The sequence below is a fragment of the Ptychodera flava genome, chromosome 20 (genome assembly GCF_041260155.1).
Source record: "Ptychodera flava strain L36383 chromosome 20, AS_Pfla_20210202, whole genome shotgun sequence".
In the NCBI taxonomy this organism is placed as follows: Eukaryota; Metazoa; Hemichordata; class Enteropneusta; family Ptychoderidae; genus Ptychodera; species Ptychodera flava.
The window spans coordinates 6,158,148-6,186,144 of NC_091947.1; the positions used below are offsets into that span (position 1 = coordinate 6,158,148).

Sequence of the window (27,997 nt, forward strand, 5' to 3'; positions counted from 1 at the left end):
TTGCCGTTGGTGGCGCCTTTCAAACTCATTCTCAAAAGTGAAAGAATGGCGGTCAGCTGATGGTGTAGGCAAATTTGTCAACAGATGCAGTCACTGTTTACGTCGAATCCGAGCTTTATTTAGTTAATTTCAAGATGGACGGAACTCCAAAGAAGTTGACGAAGTGCTTGCATGATGAAATGCGTATGAATTTCTTATATTCGCCTTTCCGTGCCAACCGGGAAGTCAATCCACAGGACTGGGACAACAAGTTCAAATTTTGGTCCGAGATGGTGATCGAGAGTTGCAGAGAACAGAATGAAGTCTGTTTCGACTGCAGTGAAATGACAGAACGTTTTCGAATGAATGGGAGAAGGCCACTTGGAATTGGCACAGTACTGAAGGAAATGTATAGGTGAAAATTCTACAAAGACAATGTTCATTATGTAGTCTAAGAATTTTAAGTATGTCGTATCTATATTGTAATTGCATTGTTTTGAATGTATTGTATACATAATATACCGGTACATTGACCTGGCAGGGAGGTTAAGGGTGTAGCAAAATGTCAGGAGGTATGGCCCAGTGAATAAGGAAGTCAGTACACAAAAACAAAGCAAGAAAAAACTGTTGGCTTTTAAATTTTACTTCAAGATTTCCACTAGACTGTTATTATCTTATAAATCTTGTATTAGGCTTTTAAAGTAATATTATACTATAGCTTTGTCAATACCAGTGAATTTTGTGATGTCATCCCCCTAGATTATTACTGATAATGTATCCAATTATCCAGCATTGTGACCGCAGATGTTTAGTACATCTTCAAATTCACTGGCACTGCCAAAACTATCAAACAATAGAATGTACCTCCTCCTGCCATGGACTGAAGTAACTTTGAACAACAGTATGTACTCAGCTTTGCCTTTACCATGATGTCGCGAAAAGTGTGCTTTTGTCCATTATGGTCCAGGAGGGGGTACATTATTGCTTAACTATTGATTTGTAGGGAACATGAGTTGTGAAGACTCCTAATATTTTAAGGCAATACCTTGTACTTCCCTTGTGAAATCCTTTAAAATCAATGTCAGTCATAGCACTCCGTGCAGAAAGTGAGTCACAAATATTAAAAATAGATCAAACATTTGACAACACGACTATTTGTTGAAGTCATGTTATCCAACACCATGACCTGTGTTGCAGATGTTATGATGTTGAGGGAATGTTTTGCATTTTGTTTGCAGACAGGGAAGAATTCAAAATGTCACTGACTACCAATCAAATGTTGAAAGTGGCTGGTTGTCATGGGGTTTTGGTGTTTTAGTGAAGAAACCTGTCTGGTGGACATTTGGTGCTTTGACAGGGAGAAACAGTGGAGATCTTCAAGGCACATTTGTGATCAGTGACCTCTTACAGGTAAATCCAGTCAAATATCATATGACTGATAACGTAACCATGCATTCACTGATACAACAGAAGTAGGATATGGCCAAGCATCACAGCTATTGTGTCAGGCACTCTAACAAATGTCACGTTTTGTTAGAGTGATATATTTATGATGATATACCATCGTGATAAATTGTGTTTTTACATGAGCAGTTTGAAGCAATACCAGCCTGAGCTGAAGACAAAGCTTATCACTGAAACTGGTTCTCTTGTTTTTGGTCCACGCTATCTATCTATCTATCAAAAACAAGAATGTTACACCTAAGCACAGTAACAAAATGCAATGTTGTGAAGTAGATACATCGGTTACTTTTAGACAAAATGCACCTGGCTAGCTGTGGGACAGAATTTAATTAAAGTGTTACAGAAAATGACCATTTTGAATTTTAAAAATATGGCCACATTGCAGGGGACTTGCTTCTCGAACCCAAAATCTTGCTGGTGGCCCTGGATGTTTAATGTTGATTATGAAAGCTAACTCTGTCCAGTTTCCTTCAAATTTTTGAGATATGTATAATACTGTAGTATGTCATCTCATGCTTTGCATTGCATGTGGATATGCGAATTAGATAACAAAATGTCAGATTTTTGAAACAGACAAGTGTTCTTTCAATGTATATTTCAGACAAGGTGACAAGGCATCTCTGTTGACAATGTGAATTTCTCTTTGCAGGAGAAAGCTGAAGCAATTCTACGTCTACATTACACAACTGTTGAGTATGATTCCACTGACAATGTGGTAGAGTACTCAACTCTCTTTGAAAGATGCAAGCACCTGTGCAGGGACGAAACGACCTTTGAACTTTCACTACTTCAGTTGAGAAAAATGAAGAAAGTGTGTTTTCTGAAAAACAGTGATGGACTGAGGGTAAGAATACAACTGTCAAAATTTCCTGTCAAATTGAAATAATTGTCTCTGGTTTTAGTATCAAAAGAATCTTCAATAACACTCTTGCAATGTTTAAAGCATGTAATAAATTGGTGGTAGTAATATTTATACTGAAAAGGTAGAATGTGTATGTAAAAATTTTTTCAAAAGAATCTGAATCTTCATAGAAGGTTACAGCAAAAGCAGTGTCCTCCTAGCCTACATCTCTTTATTTCTTGCAGATTTTAAAATTCGCTGGTTCAAATAGCCAGCGATACCCATCCTTCAATGAAGTTGATCTTGATATATTCAGGTAAGTTCCCCAGATCAGCTCAGTATTTGGTATTCTCCAGGACTAGCATCAAGATCAATTCAGTCATCCTGCTACCAAAGTTTCAATCATCTGGAATTACAAAGGTGAATTTCCAAAGTGAAAATTTTAGTTTGAGCAGTCTTTTTATGTCATCATGCAAAAGAGGAAGAGCTTTATGACACTGTACCTCAATTAGGACGTATATTTAACTGATCAAAGGTGCAGTCAAGTATGTATGTTATGAATACAAAACAAGATGTTATGTTTGTACACAGATTGAAGGAGAGTATTAAAGTATTGAAGATGCAGATAGACAGACTTCACAGTGAGATGGAGAGATACAGAACTGAAACAATAATTAATTTAAAGAAAGGACTTAAAACTTTGGTAAGATATATATCACTAGTTTATTCACAATGTAAAGTGATTTTTTTGCTCAAGACTGAAATAGACCGTCTGGTGTTTAGATCTTTTTCATGAACAATTATCGTTCTCATAATATCAAAAGATTTGTACATCAAGTGAAAAATCTGTGAATAAAATAAAAGTACACAGTGTACTGTATATATTACTCTTTATCAACAGGTCTTCAAAGGAGTTTCTTCAGCTTGCGACTTCAAGTCCAATGTCATTTGTACTGTAGACAGAATAAGAATGGATTAAGTGTAAAGTGAGCAATGACTTTTGTGAGTTTCCTTCTCTGACAGTCTTTAGTCAGAGAAGTCAACAGCCATATAAATTTGTTTTTTGTTTTGTGTTCACTTTTTCAGGCAAAAAACTTACTCAGACAAAAGCGTAGCATTCAGCGGACAATGGAAAATAAACAGATTGCTCTTGAAAATATGGAAACACTGCTGAGAAGGATTCAAGAAACTGAAACAGATAAGATGGTAAGTCTTACGTAAATATCTGTCATGTTTGCAAAAGAAATGTTACTACCTGTAATGATGTGAATGTGAACATGAATCAACGCAATGCAAATACAATCACGTAGACAAGTTTATATGTCAAATTTCTTTCTAAGAATTTTTTAGTATCAGACTTGAATGTTGATTGCCATTCACAAATCATACTAACATCATATTGTCGCATTGTATATCTAGCAGTATATAGTCTCATTGTAAGCTTTCTATGGTGACAAATTTTCGCCCTAGAACTCAGTATCTACAACTGGTTCTAATTGTGCACTAATTATTTGTCAGACAAATATTTATGACGTCAAATTGAAATATTGAAATAATCACAACAGAGCAATGCACATAATTTTCAGATGAAGATTCATTGTCTTGAAGGTTTGGAAAGACAGATGTTAAAACAGTAATAATGATTTGTGTCTTTCTAAACCTACTAGATCATTGATGCCTACAAGGCTGGCTCTGCAGCATTGAAACAAACCTTACACATCAATGAACTCACACCAGATGCTATCGACGACGCTTTGGGAGAGGTCCAAGATGTAAGTTGAAACATTTTAAATAATTCAAATCAATTTAAGAATGTAGAAATATGCCACAGTAATCTTTGTCAAATGTCAAAAAATTTATTTATCTATAATTTTTTTTAATGTTATTTTTGACTGAAAAATAGTTGTCAAAGGTCATATACATGCAAATTTGCCAATGGCTATTGAACTGTATCAAAATAATTTCTCTGTTAAAGTAAAAACTAAAAAGTGATTCTTTCTGATTGACTTGGTGAACTTGATCCCAACAAAAGTAAAGTACCGTGGTTAAAGCTTTATAAACGTGTAAAATCTCATCGTATCAACTCAGGGGATATGCCTTTATTCTGGTCTGTGTGGGCCACTGATCATACTGAATATTGAATGATTATAATTATGTGTTTGTTTTGATCTAACAAATCATCTTTGATACACTAATTATATCTGACATGATTCCGTTTGTATTGTTTTCCAGGTAATGGAAGATTATCAGGAAGTGTCAGATGCTATGTCTCATGGCAATTTCTCCGTTGATGAGATTGCCGGCATCAACAAGGATGAGCTGGAAAGGGAATTAGAGGAACTGTTGGCCGAAGAGAAGAGTGCAAATACACACGATATCAGTGACCTTGGACTTCAGTTTGGACAAATGAATCTCAGTCCCACAGCAGGTAAATGGCTTTACATTGTTACACTCTATGGTGTTATTAGATCTGGAAATGCTGCCATCAGGCCTAGCACCACATTTACACCTAGTCATTTACATCATCGCTCATTGTACATCATGTGATATTTATACTTTATGCCAGAGTAGTATAGCTTTATTTATGCTTCATTCAACAATCTCTGAAGCCATGTACTTGAATCACTCAAAACTATGAAAACATGCCTGAGAGAACATGTTCTTTTTGCTTCAGATAGTATGTGCCTCAAAATGAAAGACTTAAACATTTGCTCAAACTTTCCTCAAGGAATCTTTCAACTAACCTCTTTCAAAATCACAGATAAAAATCATGGGTCACCATGCAATTTTGGTACTTGAGAAACAACTACCCAAGATTTACTGATATCTGATATTGAAAATGGCTGCCACCCATGTGTTAACTCTATGGAAAAAAATGATATTTTCAATTTTTGAAAACTAAGATGGTTAAAAGTTTATTTAAACCAAGAACTTTAAAATGAACCCCCACAAGTGGTAGATAAGAAAAGAATTGTAAAAGTTTGAGAGTCTGAATATATGTCCCCGAGGCGCATACCTAAATGTATGTATGTCAATGCTAGATGCGTACACATACCAGTACCATTGTTTCTAGAATATTCAAACAGGATCAGCTGTTCGAGTGTAAGAGCCATCATTGCACTCTTAACCTCCAGTGATGTTAATAATAATCTCTTATCCACCTCTCAAACTCTGTAACTTGTGTTTTTACAAGACTTCTGCAATTGATACTGTTGTAATCCTGAATTCTTGCATGTACACTTACCAGGTTCAAGAGTCCCCATGGCAGCTTACCAGGAAGGATTACCAAATTATCCATCCCCTCCAAGGACATTGTCACCACAGCAGACTGATCTAAGTAGTTACAGATTTCCAAGTGTTCCAACACACATACCTGAATCTCCACCGAACACTGAGAGAGACAGGAGAGTGGAAACCATTATTCTTGACTAGCAGTCACTTTTCTTCACATCCAATGTGGAAATATTAAACCCTATATTGGGATTGCACCCATATTTGGGTTTCTGACATGTGAACTATAGGGACTCAACCAGTCATATTATTTAATCACCCAGTTTTCATTAAATCGAATGTGAAAATGGCCACCTTCAAAACACAAGGGATCTAACAAAATGGGCTGCACCCTTCCCTTAGGGAGTGTCTCTGTATTTATCACCCAACTGGGGCCTTCACCCAGTGGATTATGAAATAATAATTCCTCTCTGCCCTGCCAGTTACCCAAGGGAGTATTATCTCAGCAGACTTTTTCATTATTGTATGGAAATAGTTACATTTAGAATCATGTTGATGGGGTGAATTTAATTTTGAAAATTTTATGGTTCCGTGGCAGAGCATGAAAAGAATCACTGTATCACACAATGTACATTAAAGAACGAAATTTACATTACCTGTATTCATGATCTGACGTGAGATCAAAGTGTTACTATTCATGATATTTATCAACATTACAAGTGAACAGATCATCCATGAAATGGTTACCTTTCACTATCATCAAATTCAAGGTTGATATTTGTCAGACAACCTCACTGTGCTATTTTGAAATGAGCTGCCTTGTGAAAGCCCACATAAATGTTCTTAGTTTTAGCGATAACAAGTTTTTTGATGAAGAAGAAAATTTTGAGATGCCACTTTATACTTGTCCAGCAGAGCCATTCTAATCATAAGAGAAATACTGATAATTCAGTGTTGTCACATTTTACAGGTTACATTCAATAAAGATTTTGTAATATTTTAAACTTATTCTGTCTCTCCAAGTTTTCAAATTTTTCACACAAAAAATTTGCATGCATGATCAACATACAGAAATGTAAACAATGATGTACATACAGTCAAACCAGTTTATATTGGTCATTAAGGGAACTAAGAATAAGAGATGGCAATGTTGAAGTGACCTGTGTGGGAATATTTGAACAGTAGGGTGTGAAATGCGTGGTGAATATTGAGAAAGATAACAGTTACAGGAAACATGAATGTCATTATTTCCCCTAATACGTGTGGTGTACACAGTATAGTTCTTGCACTCTAACAATGGAAGGGTCTGCTTTATAGCATATTTATTTATTTATTTATTAGCCGTGTTCACAAAAATGACATTGGCTCAGAAAGAAAGAGAGAAGGGGAAGAAAATATAACACTGAAAAGTTTTCAGATTCACTTCATTCAAATTAGCTCAGAAATGATTAAACTTTCTGTCTGAAAATCTGTAACAACTCATTCATGTATTTTGCAACAACATGAACAATGCAACTGTCAGTAGATGACAAAAAGTACTTAAAAAAGAGAATCATTGTCAAAGCATTTTAGCTAGTTCTGAATGTTAAAAATTATTTCTATGTAAATTGCTCGTACAATTTGTGCTGGTTTACTTGGACATAATAAAATACAATGGATTTCATCACCAACACCAGAATGACAAAGGGTACAAAGTCTAAGATGTCTTGGAATGTTTTTAAAACGACCAATTTCTATTGCAAAAGTATGGTCAGAAATTCTTGCCTTTGTCAAAGCAATTCTGTGAAATGGAGACTTAACAAGTGATAGATAATTTTCACATTTAAACATGTTTTTAATACTACAATATACATTTAATTTGTTATTTTTTGACAAGGCATTTTTCCAGGCTTCCTTAAATTTAGACTTTAAAGACTTTTTCACAAGTTCAATAACTGTCGAAGGTTTACATTTCTCACAATTCAAAATGCTAGAATTGCACAGTAGAAGAACAGACTCAACAAAATGTAAGAAACACGAGAAACCTTTCTTGTGTAAGCTTTTTTCGAGTTCAAATGCAGTATACAGCAAACTGCCCCTGGACAAATTCTTAAGGCGGACCCAAAATTTAATAAAATTCAAAATAACTGATATCAGTAACGGGTAACGCCCAAGTTCACCAAGACAAGCATGGATGCTGGCAGTTTTACTAACACCAAGAATGTGTTTACATGCTTTCATATGAATTGACTCAAATTCACTGACAGGTTTTGCAAAATAATCTGTAAATCTTTCCACACTGACTTTTCTGAATAAGTAAGCACCCCACACCTCAGATCCATAAAGCAACACAGGTTTTACTAATGAATCATGTAATTGAACCCCAACTGGTGTTCCATTGAGAGAGTTGAAAGCTTTCATGTAAGCGAACAGCGCCCTCGATGCTTTGTTTTTCAAAACTGATATGGGTTTTTTAAAGTTCGTAGATGAAGTAAAAGTAATACCCAAGTAGGTATACGAGGGAACAATCTCCAGTTTTTTTCTTTTGGATAAAGATACTAAATTTGTGGGGATTAAAATTAGCATTGAAAACCATAACTTTTGTTTTCTTGAGGCTTATTGAAAGTTGCCACATGTTGGATTGTCATAGAAAGTTTATTAGATATCATTTGTTGAATGTACTTGTAAACAAACAAACAAACTCAACTCTTTATTGACAAACAGCATTGCTGCAATATTCCGCAATTTTCGCTTTACAGATTTTTGGCATAGTTAATTTTTAACATGTTTCAAATTCTAGTGTAGCTCCTCCATGGGTCACTTGTTTATTCTTCAGAACATGTATGCTTACATAACTTTCATTACTAGCCAATCAGAGGCTAGATCAACCAGTCAGTCTAAAGGTCACATTTGCTTGCATAATTTATTGATATCTTTTGTTCTTTTCAGAGAACCATAAATGTCACATTAACATAGATTACCTGTACTAGCCAATTAGAGACACATTCATAAAGGTCACATTTGCCTGTATATTCTATTGGTGTATGATGTTTATTTCAGAGAACCATGTAATGTCACATTTACATAGATTATATCTTCCTTAGCCTATCACAGAGTAAATCAACCAAACATTGTTATAGGTCACATTTGCCTTAAACAAATGACTAGTGTATTTAAGCGGGAGTTTTGAATCACATAGTCAATCAGCTATTACATGCAGCAACAGAAGATTGTTCTAGCAAGCAGCAGTAGCAGCCAGCTTTAATACATGCAACAACAGAAGATATTCTAACAAGCAGCAGTAGCAGCCAGCTTTAATTCATCCTGCAAGCAGCACAGCAGCAGCCTGATTTTCACTCTTCCTTCAAGTTCAGCATCCGTTGATGGACTCTGACAGTTACCAGACACCAGGTACGTTGCAAGACATGTTTCAGAATACATGTTCTATGAACCTGACTCCAGCAAGCCAAAGAACATTAATAACAGAAATGGGACCTGACATTCCCATTGAGGTCCAACAGTGGGCATCGGACAATAAGATAACATCATATACATTGTCCAAACTAGCAGCAGCTGGCTTCACCGATCTACCATCATTCCAGCTAATAGAGAAGGAAGATGTTGTTGAAATGCAAGTTGAACCTCTGTCTCAACGAAGATTCCTGCTCGCAGCAATCCGTAACATGAATCAGAATAGTGATCATATCCAGACAATGACAAAGGCCCAAGACCTCCCTGAGCAACAACCAGCAGCCCGAGAGATGACACAGCAGCCAGACCAATGTCCTAGTGCTGAGGGGACCACAGCAACCAGTGCACATACAACATCAAATGTCAGCTCCCTCAACAGTGACTCAAAATCCAAGATGGCCGCGTCCACAGCTTTGGGAGACTACATCAAACATCTGCAATCACTTCTGCCGTCCAACCAACCAACAACTGCAGCCGAACACCACAAGACTCAGCACCATTACAACAATACTGAACACTTTACTTCTTCCGAACTCTCCAAATAATCAACCTCCACTTGCTTCTGTAAACCACGCAAGGCTGATTTAGAGCCCCAGGTATACATGGACACCCACTTTAAAGGTGAGAAATATGATGATATTGTTGATTTTTTGTCACCCAGTGACTTTGTCAAAGTAAAGGACCAACAGTTCTTAGTGTAGGGGATGATGGCCAAACAGTTGTTGTTCAGTCAGGAAAAAAGAGACCTCCATTGGAATCTGTGACACCTACTCAATGGACAGCAGCAAATTTTGCAATCATGTATAAAAAATGAAAAATGGTTCACTTCAAGGGGAAGATGTTTTCAATTACATGGCATACTCACGTAAGATCTGTAAATTGCCAAACCGGTATACATGGATGTCAGTATGATCAGGAATATCGCCAATATCAACAGGAGTACAAGTTTAGATGGGGTAGTGATATTCCGCATTTGTCAACCATTTCATTGATAGAAAAATTCCAAAGAGTTGATAAGCGCAACAATTACAGTAGGTTTACCAACAATGATGTAAAAACAACAAACCGTACACCAGCGCCAATTGATACTAAATCTGGGAGACCCATTTGTTTAGGCTTTAACAAGGGTCATTGTAAATTTGGTCCTAATTGTAATTATGCACATGTTTGTTTGGTTGACACCTGTCGTAAACCTCACCCAAAGTCAGTCCATGAAACTACGAATGGCTCTGATTCAAAAAACTTCTAAAGTCACAACCCTTAAACCTACCGGCCCCATCCCGCAATGAATTCGCTTTAAATTACTCTGCTTGGCAAACTGAGCTCAAACATGACCCAGATTCCAAATTTTTGTTAGACGGGATTAAAAATGGCTTTCGCATTATCGATAAAGATACTCCCCTAAAACCAGCCCATATGTCAATTATAAGTCAGCTACTGGGGCAGCCAAACAACAAGTCGAGAAGCAGATCCTTGCTGAAATTGAAGAGGGTCACTATGTTATTTCTTCCCAAAAACCAACAATTATCAGTGCCCTTGGGTCTATTCCAAGCCAAATTCTGATGAAGTTAGGCTTATCCATGATTGTAGCCAACCACAGGGTAAGGCTGTGAATGATTATGCGTCCGACAATCACTTTAAATATCAGTCTCTGGATGATGCTGTGAAACTTATTTCCCCGGGCAGTTTTCTTGCTAAGGTAGACCTCAAGTCAGCTTACCGCTCTGTGAAAATACACCCTTCCAATTATCAGGCCGCAGGTCTTGAATGGCTCTTTGAAGGTGATGACACCCAACGTACCTTCATGATACACGGCTCCCATTTGGTGCAAAATTGTCTCCTAGTATATTTCATAGATTGACCCAAAGTGTCCGACGAATGATGGCCAGGCGAGGTTTTAAGGCTATGGTTGTGTATCTCGATGATTTTCTTATTATCGCCCCTGACTATCATTCATGTTTGGTAGCTCTTAACACCCTTCTCAAATTGCTAAGACAGCTTGGTTTCCGTATAGCATGGAAAAAGGTTGAAGGCCCTACCCAAAGATTAGTCTTTCTCGGTATTGAAATTGATACTGTTCTGCTTACTTTACGCTTGCCACAGCAAAAGCTTGCTGAATTGCATAATCTGCTTATTACTTTCTCCGCTAAAAAGCGGGCCAGCCGCCGCCAGCTAGAAACCCTAACAGGGAAGCTTGCCTGGGCATGCAGGGTAATCTATGGAGGTAGAACTTTCCTCCGGCGTATCCTTAACCAGCTCAGTAACTTACGCCGCTCTTCTCACAAGCTAATTCTGTCTAAGGAATTTCAGTTAGATATTCAATGGTGGTTGCAATGTCTTTCTCTTTTTAATGGTAGTACTAAGTTCATTGATCCCCGTCCGGTGACTGATGTTCACATCGATGCTTCTAATTTGGCCTCAGGTATGTATTACAGAGGTGATTGGCAGTACACCCTGTGGTCCTGTGACTGGCCATCAGCTGCCCCACTTCATATTAACCACAAAGAAGTCCTTTCTATCATTCTTGCTGCCAAACGATGGGCAAATGTTTGGCAAAATTCCACAGTTCACATTTTTACTGATAGCACTGTCGCTATGGCCTGTATTACCGTAATCATGGTACATCACGTAACTCCACGGTAATGAATGCCCTACGTGAATTGTTTTGGCTTTCCGTTCGCTTCAACTTTAAGATCAAGGCAATTCATATCCCTGGCAAAGACAACAACATCCCAGATGCTATCTCTAGGTTACATCAGCCAGGGCAAGTGTTACGTCTTCATAAGTTACTTCACGCAAACACCCTTTACCAAATGCACCCAAATGAATTTCTCTCCTCCTTTCCTAATCACATGTCTTGTTCCGCTGCCTCTATCCTACTTTCCCAGATAGCCAACAAAAACAGTTGGAGAAAGAATTGGATGTTGAAGTGGCATTCTACAGAGGCCATACCTTTGCCTCATCAACAAAAACATCATATGCAGTTCACCGTCGAGCCTATATAGACTTTTGTCTCTCCTTTGGGTACAACCCTACACCTGTCGAGCCTAGTGTTTTATGTAGGTATGTTGCACATCTGGCCAGGCGCTTAAAGGTAACTTCAATATGCCAGTATCTCAATATTGTACGTCTTATTCATGTTGAAGGTGGTTTCCCTAATCCACTTGCTGATAACTTCCTTTTATCTTCCTTGCTTAAAGGGGTTGCAAGAGTAAAAGGGACGTCCGTCTGCCGTAAGCTTCCCATTACTCCAGATCTCCTATTAGGAATTAGGTCTCAGCTCAATTTCAAGGTTACAGATGATTTAGTTTTCTGGCTATTTGTTTGGTTTTGTTCTTTGGTTTGCTCAGGAAGTCGAATGTTTTACCCCCCTCCCTCAGACTCTTCGATCCTTCAAAGCATCTAACCAGAGGTGATTTTCTAACCTTCCCCTGGGGATTAGGGATTGTCATCAGATGGTCCAAAACTATTCAGACTAAAGATAGGGAGTTTGTCCTGCCCCTTCCAGCCATTCCTAATCACCCACTCTGTCCAGTCACTGCCGTGCTCTCTGCTTTTCTCTGTACCCCTGCCCCCCTCTCAGGTCCGGCTTTTCTCGTTCCCCCTTCTCGACCTGTCTTGCCATCTTTCTTCTCTAAGCGTCTGCTGTCACTTCTGACACCTCTTGTGCATAATATAAGCCACTATTCCATGCACAGTTTTCCGCCGAGGAGGGGCATCATGGGCCCTTCAATGTGGGACCCCCCCAGAGCTGATTAAGTTATTGGGTGACTGGCAAAGCGATTCCTTCAGAAAGTACCTGCACCCATCCCTCACGCTCCGGTTGCAAACTATGGGTCATTTTGCTACTCAGTTGCCTACTACATAGCTACTCCCTACTATCACAAGTGTCTTGGGTCTTGGGGACTTTAGTCCTTAGGTTAGTGTTTTAGTTTGGTCACGTGTGTTTCCCCATAGCCAGCAAGCTTTGTTTACTTATGTTAATCAGCTAGTCAGCCAGCAGCACCTGTCAAGGGGGAATCACGTGATCTGTAGATTTGTAGAAATATGTGTTGTATACTATTGTAATAAATACCCCCTACTGATCCAAGACACTTGTTTATGTATTTTCTATGAGCGACCCCCTTGCTTTCTTTTCTCAACTATGCCGACCATGCGTAACCAGAATTTGAGCCCTTTCTTGACCACCCCTTCCCTACTGTTCACGCGTACATGATTTGATCGCCGATGTCTGAACAACGCCATCAACAGTCCGGGTTATGTCCATATAGAGGATAGTAGGGAAGAGCCAATGGCGTACCGTATATATAATGAAATTAAGGCAAGAACCAATCACGTACTGTATATGTACAAAGGTCAAAGGTTACGTAGGTTCACTTTGTTCAGATCGCGATATGACCTGACAGATCCACCGATCGAGTGAGACTGTTGGCTACCCGGAAGTATCTTAGCTCCAGTCGATTGGCGACGTTCTACCGTGTTAAAAATTGTAATATTTCTTCAGGAATAGTTTTCTGAGTTTCTTAACCCTTGACCATATTCGACAAAGAGTTATTGGACGTTTTTCGTCCTCTTTTCCAGCTTTTGGTTAACTTCTCGGCGATTGATCCGGCGCGCGTTTTTCTGAGCGAAGGGTCAATCGTACCGGGCAACGCATGCTGATCGAAAAATCGTGCTCCATCGTGCTCCGATGACCGACTAAAACAGTTGACCCATCTTTGCAAAGCTTGAAACATTCTCCATACTGCAGATGGCAAGGTTATATTGAAATTTGACCAAAACTAGGCGATATTTGGCGACAAATAACTTACTGTAGATTTACAAGGGTCAAATGCTGATTTCTAGGAGCCACACCCGGCCAGGAAATTCATCCAAATAAGTAATTTTCAATGTACTAACCACTTGTGTCGGTCACCATCTCGGCCGCACTGAACATTGTGCGTAACGTCTACATCTAAAAACTACCCAGTGCTAAAAATAAAGGGCGAAATCAAGCCGAAAAGTTCCAAACTCCTTGCAATGTACGAGCCACGGTTTGCATGGTTAATTATTCATGACGTTGCGGCGGCAGGTTCGCTGATTGGTCAATCGTAATATCCTCTCTATCATGGACATAACCCGACTGATCAGTGGTGTTTGTACCATTTACAGATGAGGGGGATGATGGCCTTCAACCAACGTGAAGGACAGGCCCTTAGATCAAGCTAAGTATTTGTATAAATACTGTAATGATAGTGCAACTGACAAGATTTTATTTGTATATATACCTAGGAAATCATATTCCACGACAGTATATTTTCATAGTGTTCTGTCCGACAATGTGATATATTTATACCCTATTGATAAATGGACTCTACCGCTAGCAAAGCGCAGGTAATCAAACAAAATGGCGACGCACATAGAAGACATGCGGAAATATTTCCAGAGCTACGGTCGTACGGAAGAAGTCCGTGCTCACTCCTCAAAGGTCCATTCTGTAGCTTGGAGTTGTGACGGAAGAAAGCTTGCATCTGGTTCTTTTGATAAAACAGTCAGTGTTTTTGTGTTAGATAAGGACAGGATGGTGAGTAAACTATGGACATCTCGAGAAAGCTTGTGCGATCAATGCAATGTTTATAATCAGTATCACTGAATTCATTTCTTCTTCAGTACCCCGCTCTTCCACTCCTCTGTTTATGCATTGGGAGTCTAACGCAGATGATGTTGCCTGGCAGTCAATGAACACTACGATATGAACGCTATGCTACAGATCGTCGAGGGTAGAAGAATCACAGGCGCTCGTTAGCCGGGTAGTCTGCTAGATCGATCGATTTTCTGCTCGAGCTCGATCCCGTATTCGATATGCCCGCCCCTGCAACCTAACCGGGCATATCGACTACGGGATCGATAGATCGAGCAGAAAATCGATGGATCTAGCAGATACCCAGCTAACGAGCGCCTATGTTGTTGTTGTTGTTGTTGTGATGGAATTTCCTCCTTCGCTATAGGAGCACCCTCTCTTGAGGTCTGTAGCAAGGTTAAAAGGAAACACAAAAACAGACAAGACACAATTACACACAAATAAAGAAAACAGGAGAACAGTTCAAATGGAAGCACTATTGTTCGAGTCTTTCAATCAGAGTGTTTCTTTCTGTGTGTAGGGCAAACAGTAACATCCGGGTTCTGTGCTCGAAAGTTCTGGTGAAATCTGGGTGTGGGTTGTGAATGATCTTTGATGAGTCCAGTATTAGCTGTGTCTTGAAGGCTGTGTCGTCTCTGGCAATCGAGATCATGTCATTATAGTTATGCTGTTGAAGAATTTGCTCCAATTTGCTCCAATGTTTTTCTCTGATGGCGTTTAGCTTGTAGCAGATTGCTATAAAATGCTCTCTATCCTCTGGTTCTTGAAAGCAGAGTTGACAGACAGCATTGACCTCATATTGATTGAACTTTGCCCTATTGGCCTGAAGGATATAAGTTCCAGTTAGTAGTTTCGCTTTGATACAGGCTCGTTGTACATCTCTAGGACATGATGTTACAGATGACCAGACTTGATGAGGTTGAGATATCTTGCAAGCTGTAATGTTTAGATAGCGTAGTGACGATTTCGAATTCGCTTCATTGCGTAGTTGGTTTGTCCAGTAGGCACTAATGTTTGATTTTACCAGTTTCTTGAGTGTATATTTGGATATAGGTTCAAGAAGCATCTCTATAGGGTTTGGTAAGTTGTATTGGTTATGTATTGATTTGAGTTGTGCGAACCAGCTGTTCGATGGACTATTATTCAGTGCCAACTGTCTTCTGGCGAGTCTGTATTCAATAGTGTTCTGATTATGACATATGGAATTAAACAGTGAGATCATTTTCTTATGTATGAAAGCTTGAACGGGTTGAGTTCCTAATAACAAATGTGTAGCAGAATCAGCGCATCTGGTCGGCAAATGTTGTAGTTGCTTCAATTTTTGAGTTTGGAAAGTCTCTAGTTTGGCTATGTCAGAATTACGAATGATAGTTTCAGGGCTCGAAATTAACGGTGGTCTTGCGTCCAAAGACCACCACTTTTTCATTTTGGACCACCAAAATTCAAATGTTGGTGGTCCAAATGGACCACCACTTACGTCAGAAATTTTTGAAGACGACGTACTTGGCCCGCACTACATTGCCTGAACGTGGTTCAATGCAGGACAAAAATAGAACATATGCACCTGCTTGCAAGTGACATTTATCATGATATTGCAACATTTTAGACTTTAGCAGACCGCAGCACTTTATGCAACATTGTATTTCATCATCACAAAACGTCATGTCAATCAGTTCTGTACAGACAATGGCACCGTAGATGCAAAAAATTCGAGAATCGATCGAGTCTACGTTGTTGGTAACACAATACAGTTAATGGTCATTACGTCGCATGTTATTTGGAAAGTGGTTTACGGGTGACCATTTAGACTCTGTCGGGTTGCATTCTTGAGAGGTCCCGCTGGACTTTGAATAGTATCTGCTTTTTGTTGGCCCTTTGAAAACACTAATTTCGTAGTCAGAAGGTATTTTCTTTGAACATGATCTCATTGGGCTGCTCAACGATCATATACGGGACATGCATCACGGCATGGCAAACGTTCAGCTACACCTTGAAGCCCCCAGGTTGTTGTTTTTTGTTAATAGAGCATGCGCATTACAGGAAACCCCCAAGTTCTACAGAAAAGACTGCCCAGCTCACTTCAGATACTGATTCCTACCGTGCGCATTTTGAATACATTTTACGCAAATAAAAACTCAGTTGTGTAAAATCGTACGCATTTTTTGAAATTGTAACGGAAACGCTGCCCAGGCCCATTCGTGTTCAGGCAGTGTTCAAATCGGGTTCTGTTACTGGTTGCTATTGGTTTTTATGAGTGGAAGTATTTTGACTCTCTATAGTAGATAATAAAGTTCAGAAAAAATAATATTGTGAATTTCAAGTTCAATGGAGCAAATAGTGGGATTTTTGTCATCATAATTGTTAACAGCCGATACCTGGCGGAATAATTTTGAACATAAGAGTATGTGAACTGACAACTCAAAATCATCTTAATTAAGGTAGCGTGATAGGTTAGTATGAGTATTTTCCTTCAAAACTATCCTTTCCATGCCATTTCTTCCTAAGGACATGGCCTTTGAAAGGTGGTCAGTTTTCAGTATAGTATCATCAGATATGCCGAAAAAATAATTCGCTCTTGAAAATTATGCCAACAAAGGAATGCAAACAAACTTCTTGTGTTTTTCCATTTTCTTTTCTTGCCATTTTAGCACGATTCTCTTGGTCTAAATAGTGTAAGTCGACAAGGGATGACAGGTAGTCTACCAAATTTTCACAGGTGAAAGTTGTACAGATGGTCTCCAAACTGTGTCTCAGATTTTATCAAACACATTTAAGGATTTTAATTTTCGTAGTTTAAATAAACTAAGTAATGAACAAAACATGATTCAAAACCATGACTGGTGATTGTCAAAAAACCTTAGTCGTCTTCAAAAATTTTAAGACACAGTTATGCTGACAGTATATTAAACTTTTAGATTGCTTTGTTCAACTGACAATCGGCTATGTGAGGTGATGGTTATAATTTTCATGGTGAAATATCCCAAATTCGGCCTTTTCAGATCCCCAAAAAACAAAATGTAATGGTACAGCATTAAAATTCATAGAAAGAGCTCTCTGGTGATATGCAAGTTTTACGTATATAACATAGTTTGGGCGAGAAGTTGTCGTTTCAATGTATGTCGTCTATCACGCCATCTTAAACAATTGTTATATTACGGACCACTACATTTTTAATTTGGACCACCAAAATATTTTTTAGGTGGTCCACATGGACCACCACATTTGAAATTTAATTTCGAATGATAGTTCCTTCAAGATTGTGAGTCATTCTTGGTATAATGTAGATATTCCATATGTGCACCGAGACTGTAGGTGAGACGCCATTGAAACCATGTAACCCAGCTCCCATAAGACTGTATACGGTACTTCTATGTAAGAAGTAGGCAAATAATAATTGCCACAACCAGAATCATCACACAGTGTGTGGTACTTCCAAGTTCCATAATGATAGTGTATACATTGCCAGAAATGGTGAGGACACCCCAAAATTGATAACTGTATCCTTAACGGTGGATCCACAACTCACCCTGGCATTCCAAGAAGACAGAATAGTCAATATGACATCACACTGAATGTTTAAAGTATCAGAAGAATGCTATAGCAACTCCTTGGCACCTGCTTACATAGAAGAAACAATACAACGACCTTTGCAAAAAAGAGGGTTGCTTTATTGCATTGATACAGCTGAAGCACCCCTTCCCCCGACACACACACACTTACATACACATTATTGTAACAAGATGGTAAAAGGACAAAAAATATGTCGATATGTAGATAATGGAAATGTGGAAGACCAGGGTCATTGAAAAGTGTGGAAAAATTACTGCCATGCAAATATTAGAGAAAAATACTAACACTAGGAACCAGAACTACCTTATAAAATATAGAAGGTGCTGTGCAAGTGAGGCCACCTACATTCATTAACTAACCAAATTTACAACAATAACTGTCTAATACTTTACAAAATCCCTGTCGACTCCTCAACATTCATGTCTGATTTACCTTACCATGGGTTGTCAACGGTAAAATCCAATCACAGAAATGTTGAATGGGCGTGTATTTAAGCAAAATTCATCACCAAAACCTATTCTCTTCAAACATCATGCAATATTCAACCAGAATAATGACCCTCACCTGTAGATTGTGTTTCACCAGCCGTGGAGAAGGACTACTTTGCTGCTTCCCTAAAACAAACCAGCTTAGAGCCAATTAGAGCCAAATATATATTTGCAGTATCGTATCTGTGCAGGAAAAACTTACTGTTACTCGATTTTAGTCATCTGATGATACCCTGCATCAGTTCTCGCTGGATACCTCTGCTTGCATTCCTCTCCAGCACTTCGCTTTGCTGAGTCAAATTGAAGCCGTTTCCAGACAGTCTTTGTTTGACTCTCACGTCCTGCACATGCTCTTCATAAATGAATTTGATAGTTTATAACAGAGGAGTTGTTTATCAACTGGAGGGAATTCAGCAAATCAACCAGACAAATTTCAACCAGGCCAAGGTACCATAGAATGACCAGCAGATGATGGCTCCGCGCCCCCTTCCACTAGACCATGGTGCCCAATGGATAAAAAAACCAGGAAATCCCTGCATGCCCAAACCTCTGAAAAATGTTAAGCTGTTTTGTTTGATTATTTTATAGGGAAGAGATCACGTATATCGAGGACATGGCGACAGTGTTGATCAATTATGTTGGCACCCAACAAACCCAGATCTATTCGTCACAGCATCTGGAGATAAAAGTATAAGAATATGGGATGCAAGGTCAAACAAATGTGCAGCAAATGTCAATACTAAAGGTACCACACATTATTACAGTACTTAAATGAAACATTCTTATTATACACCAAAATATCAAAATCCAGGCTCCACAATAAGCTAGTGAAATCAGAGTACAATTGATAAGTCTTCAAACAAATTTGGTTTGCCTGACAAGACAGGTACACAATCAAAGTTTGCCATTGTCAAACATATGACACATCTGTCAACACTTTCTCACTCTTTGGCAAAACTAATGATTAAAAGGCCAAATGAAAGATGTAAATTGTTTAAATTCACTGAGCATTGATAATAACATTCAAAATACAAACTTTGTTGTTCAATTGTACCATAATAAACAGTTTGTCCATGTCAAATTTTTAGCCCCTTTTAGTGTGATTTTCACTATTTTTGTTTTTTAATGTCAAGTGCAGTTTCTTGCTTTGCTCCCCAAAGCATGTTGAGATACATAGTGTTCAGCTTGTCAACTCAGTCTGTACATGTGTAAACTGCATTGTTATTCTTGACACATGAATTCTGGTCCAGATTAGAATTCAAATGTGAACAATGAGAGTGCATTTTGCATTTATGAGTGCTGCGCTGACAAGGCAAGTAGTAGGTTTTTCAACATGCTGTGGGGAGTAGAACAAGAACTTTGGATAGAAATATAAAATGAAAAAGAAAATCATCAAAATAATTACAGCTATAATGGCCTTTCAATTTGATAGGTGAAAACATCAACATATGTTGGAGTCCTGATGGACATACCATCGCTGTCGGGAACAAGGAAGATCTGGTAACATTTATCGATGCAAGGACACATCGAACCAGGGCAGAAGAGCAGTTCAAATATGAAGTCAATGAAATTTCATGGAATAACGACAATGATCTGTTTTTCCTCACAAATGGACATGGTTGTATAAATATACTCAGGTAAACAAACGACACTCAAATTCTATGCTTTCAGAAGCATTGTGGGTAGGGGGGCAGACTTGTGATCAACAGATAGGGGATTCCAGACCCTGGTGTTGCCAGAGTAGTGACTCACTATCAGAGGATGGTGAGTTCAAGCAAGGCACTTTACTCCTCGTTGCTCAAAAGGGTAGTGGATAATGGGCATCTCATCTTGCAAATAGGCTTCTCACCAATCAGATAGTGGAGTAAACTGCTTAATAAAAGATTTTGTGTAAATGAGGGATTTGGTCGTATTGTAGTACGGGAGTTGTAAGAGTTCATGTGCTTGGTGCAGCTTAATTTTGCAAAGTGTAACAATTTCAAAGTCTCATTTCTGTCAAATGTAAAGGTTTTAATGAAGTAGGATTTTGATAAAGTTGGATGCATCATGATCACGGAAACAGTTTTTCTGACACTTAAATTTGTGTGCTTTCAGACTCTTTATGACTGTTTTCATTCTGTTTCAGTTATCCAGAGTTGAAACCATTACAGACACTGAATGCACATCCAGCAAACTGTATTTGCATTGAGTTTGATCCTACAGGTACATACTTTGCCACCGGAAGTGCCGATGCATTGGTCAGTCTTTGGGATGTCGAAGAACTTGTTTGTGTCAAAACGTTTTCAAGGTTAGTTTGTCTGCAATTTTGTAAGATGGAAATTTACTGCATACTTTGCAGACTTTCTGTACTTTTTAGCGACGAAGTTACGTAACTGAGGAAGCTTATAGGGTTGGGAGAGAAGCAAAGTTGACGTCATTTCCGTCAACAACTTCCGTAAAACTATTTGTCACACCACGTGATCAGTGTTATCTAACGACTACAGCATACCATTCACGCTGCACACTCATTATCAGCGAAAATAGTATCGTGTTGGATTGACATTATAATTGAACTTAGAGCGTACGTGTGAGTGTATTGGCTTACATGAAAATGCGATAGACAATGATGCATTTACGTTAGAACGTCCATGCTCGATCAAATTGTTTTTGTTCAGTCGGTGTAAATTACGAGATTGGTTGATGTGGATGGACATCTTGCGTGCGTTTGGTCTTTGTCTGACATGCATGTCGTTTCGATCTCCTTTTTACTGTGCAGGGGAGAATGAATTACGTTCCTCATGGGTTTCAACTATGTAAAAAATACGAATTTTGAGTGGATTTACGATTTCGTTTGCAAAATTACGAGTGAAAATTTCAGCTTCCCATTTCATCGGCGCGACCGTGCAAGAAACCTCAGTCTCCTGCTACCTCCATGATCACATGTTGTACCACACGAAAGGCCTCTGAAACACTCAGTATGTAGCTAAGCGTGTGGAAATTTTCGTAGTGTTTTTTCTCATTTAATTTGGCAAATTATCAGCAAAAAACTCAATAATTCAAGGTAACCCTTTCTTCTCAATCGCTTCCTGGAGTTTCAAAGTCATACCAATGAAAATGAGTGAAAAATTTCGGTGCAAAAATCGTGCATCGGCGAGAGTAGAGACTGAGAGTATTCATACAGAAATAGCCCATGATTCGAGCTTGGTTTTCGTGTTTTTCGTTTGAATTTTGGCCAAATAGTCGCTTTTTAGCGGGTTTTGAAATTTTTAAAGCATCTAAAAACATTAAAGTGACTTTTCATTAACAAACGAAATAAAAAACTGAGAAATTCAATTATTTATCTACAAAATAAAAATATTTTTGGCAAGTGAATCATGCAGCTAAAAAGTGAACAATCAATGTTTTGGACGAGTACGTAGTGTGAGCGATTTTCGTGGGGATTCCCCGACCGTTCGTTCATTGCTGTGGCGCTCGAATACGCACTACGCAGTCAGTTTCTGTGAAACGGGATGAAATTTTCTTTCAGGCGAGGCGTTTCAAGTTACTCTTGAGAAAAGTTACTTATTTATCAGTTGTTGTTTTACTGTTTCATGACACATGTTTTTGATTCAATCACTTGTTGACCTGAAAAACAACGATATTTAGTACTCTTTTTCAACAGACTTTTTATAGTAAGTAGCCGCGGTAACAGCTGTCAAAATACTATCGTTTTCAAAGTACATTTTGAGTGAACTTTGTAAATGAACATTCTGAACCATCGTGTAATGTTATGCTTGTCATAGTATCTGCAATTGGAGAATTACTTCACATAGAATAATTTGTAAATGTAAATCAGTGCTGTTGAAGATAAGTGTCAGGGTGTTGCCAAATAAGTTGTGTGTATATAAGTATGTCCGGTTCTGAGATGAGCTGTATTGGCATCGAAAGGAATTTGTTAATAACTGACAATTTAATTAATACAATCAATTTTGAAATTTACTCAAAACTTTTGAGACTGAATTTGTAAATTTACCAAGAATTTTCGGAAGCTAGAGGGGAAACAGACATAACAGTGTGATGGGCGGACCAGAAAGTCCATGGAAATCAAGCAGGTTGTTCTTACATGAACATTGCTGTTTGGTGTGTTGATTTGTAACACTTACACTATGCTAACATGTTTCAACACCCAAGGAAACATTTGCAACTTTATAGTCAATGCGACATATTAATAAAATTATTTTAATTTTGTATCGGAATATCACAAAACAATGTTGTGATCATCGCAGTCCAGCTGTTATGAGTAAGCATGTGTACTTGGCTGGACCGATCAAGTTTCTGCAAAAAATCATTTCACTGTCAATGACAAGCTAAAGTGACGTCTTTAATAAATGTGTCCATTCAATATCCAAGGCCATCAATGACACGAAGAAAGTTTGTCAGTCCCCACGGACGAAGTCTGGGGGGACTTATAGATTGGGTCATGTCCGTCTGTCCGTGCGTGCGTGCGTACGTCCGTCCGTCCGTTCACGCAGACATGCCCTGGTCAATTTCTTTCAAACTTTGCACAAGGATAGTACCCTACCCCATACAGATGCACGTCGATTTGTTTCACAATGCGATCAAATTTGGCCGTGTTAGACTTGGAGGACTTTTTAGTTTACACCTCCATAGACTCCCATGTATAAGGCAGTTCTCCATAGACTCCGATGTATAAGGCAGTCCTCCATAGACTCCCATGTAAAGGCAGTTCTCCATAGACTCCATGTATAAGTCAGTTCTCCGTAGACGCCCATGCATAAGGCCAAGAAAAATAAAAATTTAGTTTCTCATCGTATTCTAGTGCAAAAAGGATGCATTGACACAGTTTTTAGTCCCCATGGATGAAGTCCAGGGGCTGATAGATTGGGTCATGGTGTCCGGGTTATTGTGTCCGTTCGTCCATCCGTTCGTCCATCCTTTCACACAGATATCTCAGACATTTTGACAAAATGTCACGTGACCTTGGTGACCTTTGACCTCAAATATACATATTTGTCCATAACTCAGTAACCACAAGTGCTACACCCTTCATATATGGTATGATGGGATGACGCCACATATTATACCTCATTAATTATGCACATATCTAATTTTGAGCGAGCCAATAGAGCTAGAGGTCTGATTTTTGGTATATAGGGATAACTTAGCAATACAATTTTTTTGACAAAGTGTCACGTGACCTCAATGACCTTTGACCTCAAATATACATATTTGTCCATAACTCAGTAACCACAAGTGCCACACCCTTCATATCTGGTATGATGGGAGACCTTATGACGCCACATACTGTACCTCATTAATTATGTGCATATCTAATTCTGAGCAAGCCAATAGAGCTGGATGTCTGATTTTTCGTATATAGGGATAACTATAGGATAGAAATTTTTTGACAAAATGTCATGTGAACTTGATTTTTTACCTAAAATATACGTTTATGTTTATTTATAAATAAGTCCGACAAGTGCTATGTCCTTTATATTTAGTAGGATGGGAGACCTTATGACAACACACGCTTTACCTCATTTATTATGCACATATCTAATTCTGGGCAAGCGAATAGAGGTAGAGGTCTGATTTTTGGCATATAGGGATTAATTAGCAATACATTTTTTTTTTCAAAATGTCACGTGACCTCAATGACCTTTGACCTTGATTATACATATATATGCATATCTCAGTAACCACAAGTTCTATACCCTTCAATTTTGATAGGATATTAGACCTTAAGATGTCACATCTTGTACCTCATTTATTATGCGCATATGTATTTCTTGGCTGGCCAATACAGCTACAGGTCTGATCTTTTTTCCCAATTTAGAACCATAACTTAGACATGCCTCATGTGTTTCAAATTGGGAACAACGACATAGACCTATGTGCCCATAGATCTCAACATATACACTCCAGTGATACTTCTTAATGACCACATTTCCCTGCCCCATCAAGACTAATACTCCTATTACTATGTCATTGTCAATGACTTGTTTAGAACTATATTTTCGTTTTAAACTACAGTTCTTTGATGCAGTGTGGTCGTCTGGCAATCCATCATCACGGCAGATGTAGTGCATCCAATACACAGTCCACACTGTCCGATCATGCGTGCATGTTTTCCTGTTATAATTCAATTGGGTCAGAATTTTGTAGCAAGGAACATACAAAATCTTGCAGATAAATCAATTTGGATGATCTATGTACATCTATGCAAATTCCAAGTTTTGTGGACATGTGAAAATTATGTTTTTTGCCTTCATGTACAAGATGGCGTGTTTACCAAGCTGGACGCTCACTGCTAAAAAAACAATAGGTTTTATTACAGTTTCACATTTCAACCCTTTCTTTGCATCTTTCTCAGCAACATTCCCCAAACCTCTCTCCTTGCATCCCTACCGCTAAATGCACTGAGGAGCACAGTGTCATCATTGACGCTATTTTTAAAATATGCTGATGATTATGATTTCTTATTGGAGGAGGCAGGACTTGACTTTCCACTTTATTGTTGTTATTAACTTGTGGGTAAAATGGTTTTGTAATAAAATGTGATATTACTTGTAGAATGCGCCTCAGGGACAGATATTTTGACTCTTTAACTTTTACATTTCTTTTCTGATCTACAACAGATGGGGCTCATTTTAAAGCTCTTGGTGTGAGAAGCAATTATCACCGTCTTAAATATTTGAAAATCGAAATTTTAATTGTTCTCCGTCGACTTAACACAGGGATGGCAGCCATTTTGAATTTCAAATTATGGTAAATCTTTGGTAATTTGTTTCTGCAGTACCGAAATTTGCACGGTGACTTCTATTTTAGTTTTTTTATTTTGAAAGAAAATGGTTGAAAGATTCCTTGAGGAAAGTTTGAACAAAAGTTTAAGTCTTTTACTTTCAAGGTGCATTCTACCTTAAGAATTTCACGCATTATTATCTTTACCACTTTTTTGACTGTTGCTCTTCAGGATGGTATTTGTTGTTTTGTTGTATTTCAGACTTGACTGGCCTGTCAGAACTCTAAGTTTCAGTCATGATGGTAAAATGTTAGCATCAGCTTCAGAGGATCTTGTCATTGATATCGCAGATGTTGCAACAGGTATGGCTCTCTATAATGTGTCAGCATATACATGGATATTATGAGTTCATTACATTACCTTCAAGCTCACCCAGGGAGCCCAACTGACCAGGAACTAAGTATTATTCAGAAACTTTATCAAACTGGTCCAATGAGTTCACAGGTCTCTCAGAAAAGAAGGCAAGGGAGATTTAACTGTAAACAAACTGGGATAAATATAATGATGATTGGAAAAAACTGTCATACAACCAACCAGTTGAACTTGTGTCCAAACTACAATACACATGTGTAAATATCTATTGGTCAGGCACCACATTAATTACACCCCATGCAAATTGTGCTGCCAAACCATATATAACTGATGTACCTTCATTCACCACGGATGACAAATTAACCCCCCACCCCCTCAAAAAAAATTGTGCAGGGTGTGATATAATGTGTCATGATTGACTGCAACTCACCAACAATATAGTTTCACACCACACATAGTTGTCTTATCAGATGGTTTCAAAGATGTAGGCGCCTCTGATGAAAAACACAACTCAACTCTCTTGTCCCCCCTCCTCCCAAATTACAAATACTTGCTTTTGTCCTACACAAGTGAAAAATGAAAGTGTTTGCCATAATCTGGTTATGAAACCATGGGCCAAAGGAACAAAGGCCGTATTCATGCTGGATATATTTTCATTTTTGTACTTGTCAGAATAGGAAATACTGCCTATGTAGCATGGGCACAAGTTATCTGGCACGGTGCAGGAGTAATAGCTTTCATTATCGGCGCACAAATACAGGAAGACTGACTTATCAGTGATATACATTGATAACTTATGATCCATGTACAATTGTAACATTGTCGTTAATTGGTATCATGTTTTGTTTTGTTTCCATAGGTGAAAAAATCACAGAAGTACAGTGCGAGTCACCAACATTTACTGTGGCTTGGCATCCAAAGAAAAATCTTTTGGCCTTTGCTTGTGATGACAAAGACAAATATGAAAGGGACAGAGATGCAGGGACTGTCAAGGTCTTTGGATTTTCTTCAGAATGAATCAAAAATTGTTATTTTCAGTTGTCAAGACTCGCAGAGTACCATTGTCAAGGCGTTGCCAGGGTAGTTGACAATAGGTGACAGAGGTGACAAAATGTTTGATACCGTGAGAAGGAGCTGGCGTTAGCTGTTACTTGTACATATGATGAAATAGCTGTATGACTGGACATTCAGACAAGTCAAGGTGTTCACGAGAAGAAAAGATATGCCTCTTGAAAATAATCAGTTCCACCACTCTAGATTGGCACTGTGCCAACCACTTTCCAGGTTTTCCATTCTGGTGTATTTTGAAAATGAATTTTCTGTCAGATAATTTTTAAATGGTTCACTGCTATGTGCAGCTTCATAATCCATTCCATTGGCTGTCATTTTGTATGAAGAAAAGACACCACCTAGGGACTGCCATACTTAGCATCGATAAACCTCATCAGTTGAATTTTTGTGAACTGTAGAAAGCAACTTTGCCAAGAGAGAATTTTTCATCAGACTTGAATCTGGTCCTCCTCTTTACATAATTAGTTTGCTTTGTGTCCCTGTACAATTGTATTTCTTGCATTCCATTTTTCACCATGAATGTTCAGCTCCCCTAAAAGTATCAACTTTTTACCCAAAGTTTTGAGGTCAAAGGGTAAAGAGTTTCCCCACATAGGTCAATCAATCACTGGAACTTTGAACTGTTTGTTCTCTTCTGGTAGTAAAGAGAAGGTAGAGGTCAACTGGCACTTTTTGATACAGATATGCTTCAGTGTTTTCATCCATGAATTTTATGCCCAATATTACTCTACAGCAATTTTCAGCCAAAAAAAATTGCTCAAACAAGACAAAATTTCCATTTGTCTTGGTTTCAAAACTACTCCACACATATTGACAAGCTTACAGATTGCCAAGTGACATTTCAAGGGTTTTCTTAAAATCTGTGTAAAACATTTTAATCAAACTGTGCCAAGTAAATAAACAGACTTCAGAAACCAAATCAGTTCCTGTTGTAAAATGTTTGAGAAATGAAGTTTATAAGCAAAACTTTAGGGGGGGGGGGGGGGGGGGAGTATAGCGCACATATCCACAAGTTATAATGCAAGTGAAGTCCTTTTCCCTGGTTCTCACATAAGTGGTTGCTGATATAGACTATTTGTGTGACTTTAGTTTAATCTCCTTTTGAAAGTTGTGCAGAGTTAGAAAATTTGCTCAGAGATAAAGCTGATAGAAATGCTGCCCATCCATGCTACCAATATGCGCAACTTTTG

General features: G+C 38.4%; 2 protein-coding genes and 1 long non-coding RNA gene across 3 annotated transcripts; 2 read left to right on the forward strand and 1 right to left on the reverse strand.

The window, feature by feature from the left end:
• Positions 1 to 2: 2 nt before the first annotated feature.
• LOC139119848 (charged multivesicular body protein 7-like) lies at positions 3 to 6,523 on the forward strand. The gene is made up of 9 exons (XM_070683769.1): positions 3 to 394; positions 1,218 to 1,389; positions 2,093 to 2,287; positions 2,530 to 2,600; positions 2,876 to 2,987; positions 3,371 to 3,490; positions 3,952 to 4,056; positions 4,517 to 4,712; positions 5,532 to 6,523. The coding sequence occupies exons 1-9, from the start codon at positions 135 to 137 to the stop codon at positions 5,714 to 5,716; spliced, it is 1,416 nt and encodes a 471-aa protein (XP_070539870.1). The 5' UTR covers positions 3 to 134; the 3' UTR covers positions 5,717 to 6,523.
• LOC139119852 (uncharacterized) lies at positions 2,511 to 14,005 on the reverse strand. The gene is made up of 3 exons (XR_011549007.1): positions 13,865 to 14,005; positions 3,173 to 3,237; positions 2,511 to 2,690 (listed from the first exon to the last, which is right to left on the reverse strand). It is a non-coding gene; the product is annotated as an uncharacterized lncRNA (long non-coding RNA).
• A 321-nt stretch (positions 14,006 to 14,326) lies between these two features.
• Positions 14,327 to 27,723, forward strand: LOC139119850 (THO complex subunit 3-like). The gene is made up of 6 exons (XM_070683772.1): positions 14,327 to 14,528; positions 19,232 to 19,388; positions 20,076 to 20,280; positions 20,769 to 20,930; positions 25,626 to 25,726; positions 26,596 to 27,723. Exons 1-6 carry the CDS (start codon positions 14,352 to 14,354, stop codon positions 26,751 to 26,753), a joined length of 960 nt encoding a protein of 319 aa, XP_070539873.1. The 5' UTR covers positions 14,327 to 14,351; the 3' UTR covers positions 26,754 to 27,723.
• The last annotated feature ends 274 nt before the right edge of the window (positions 27,724 to 27,997 follow it).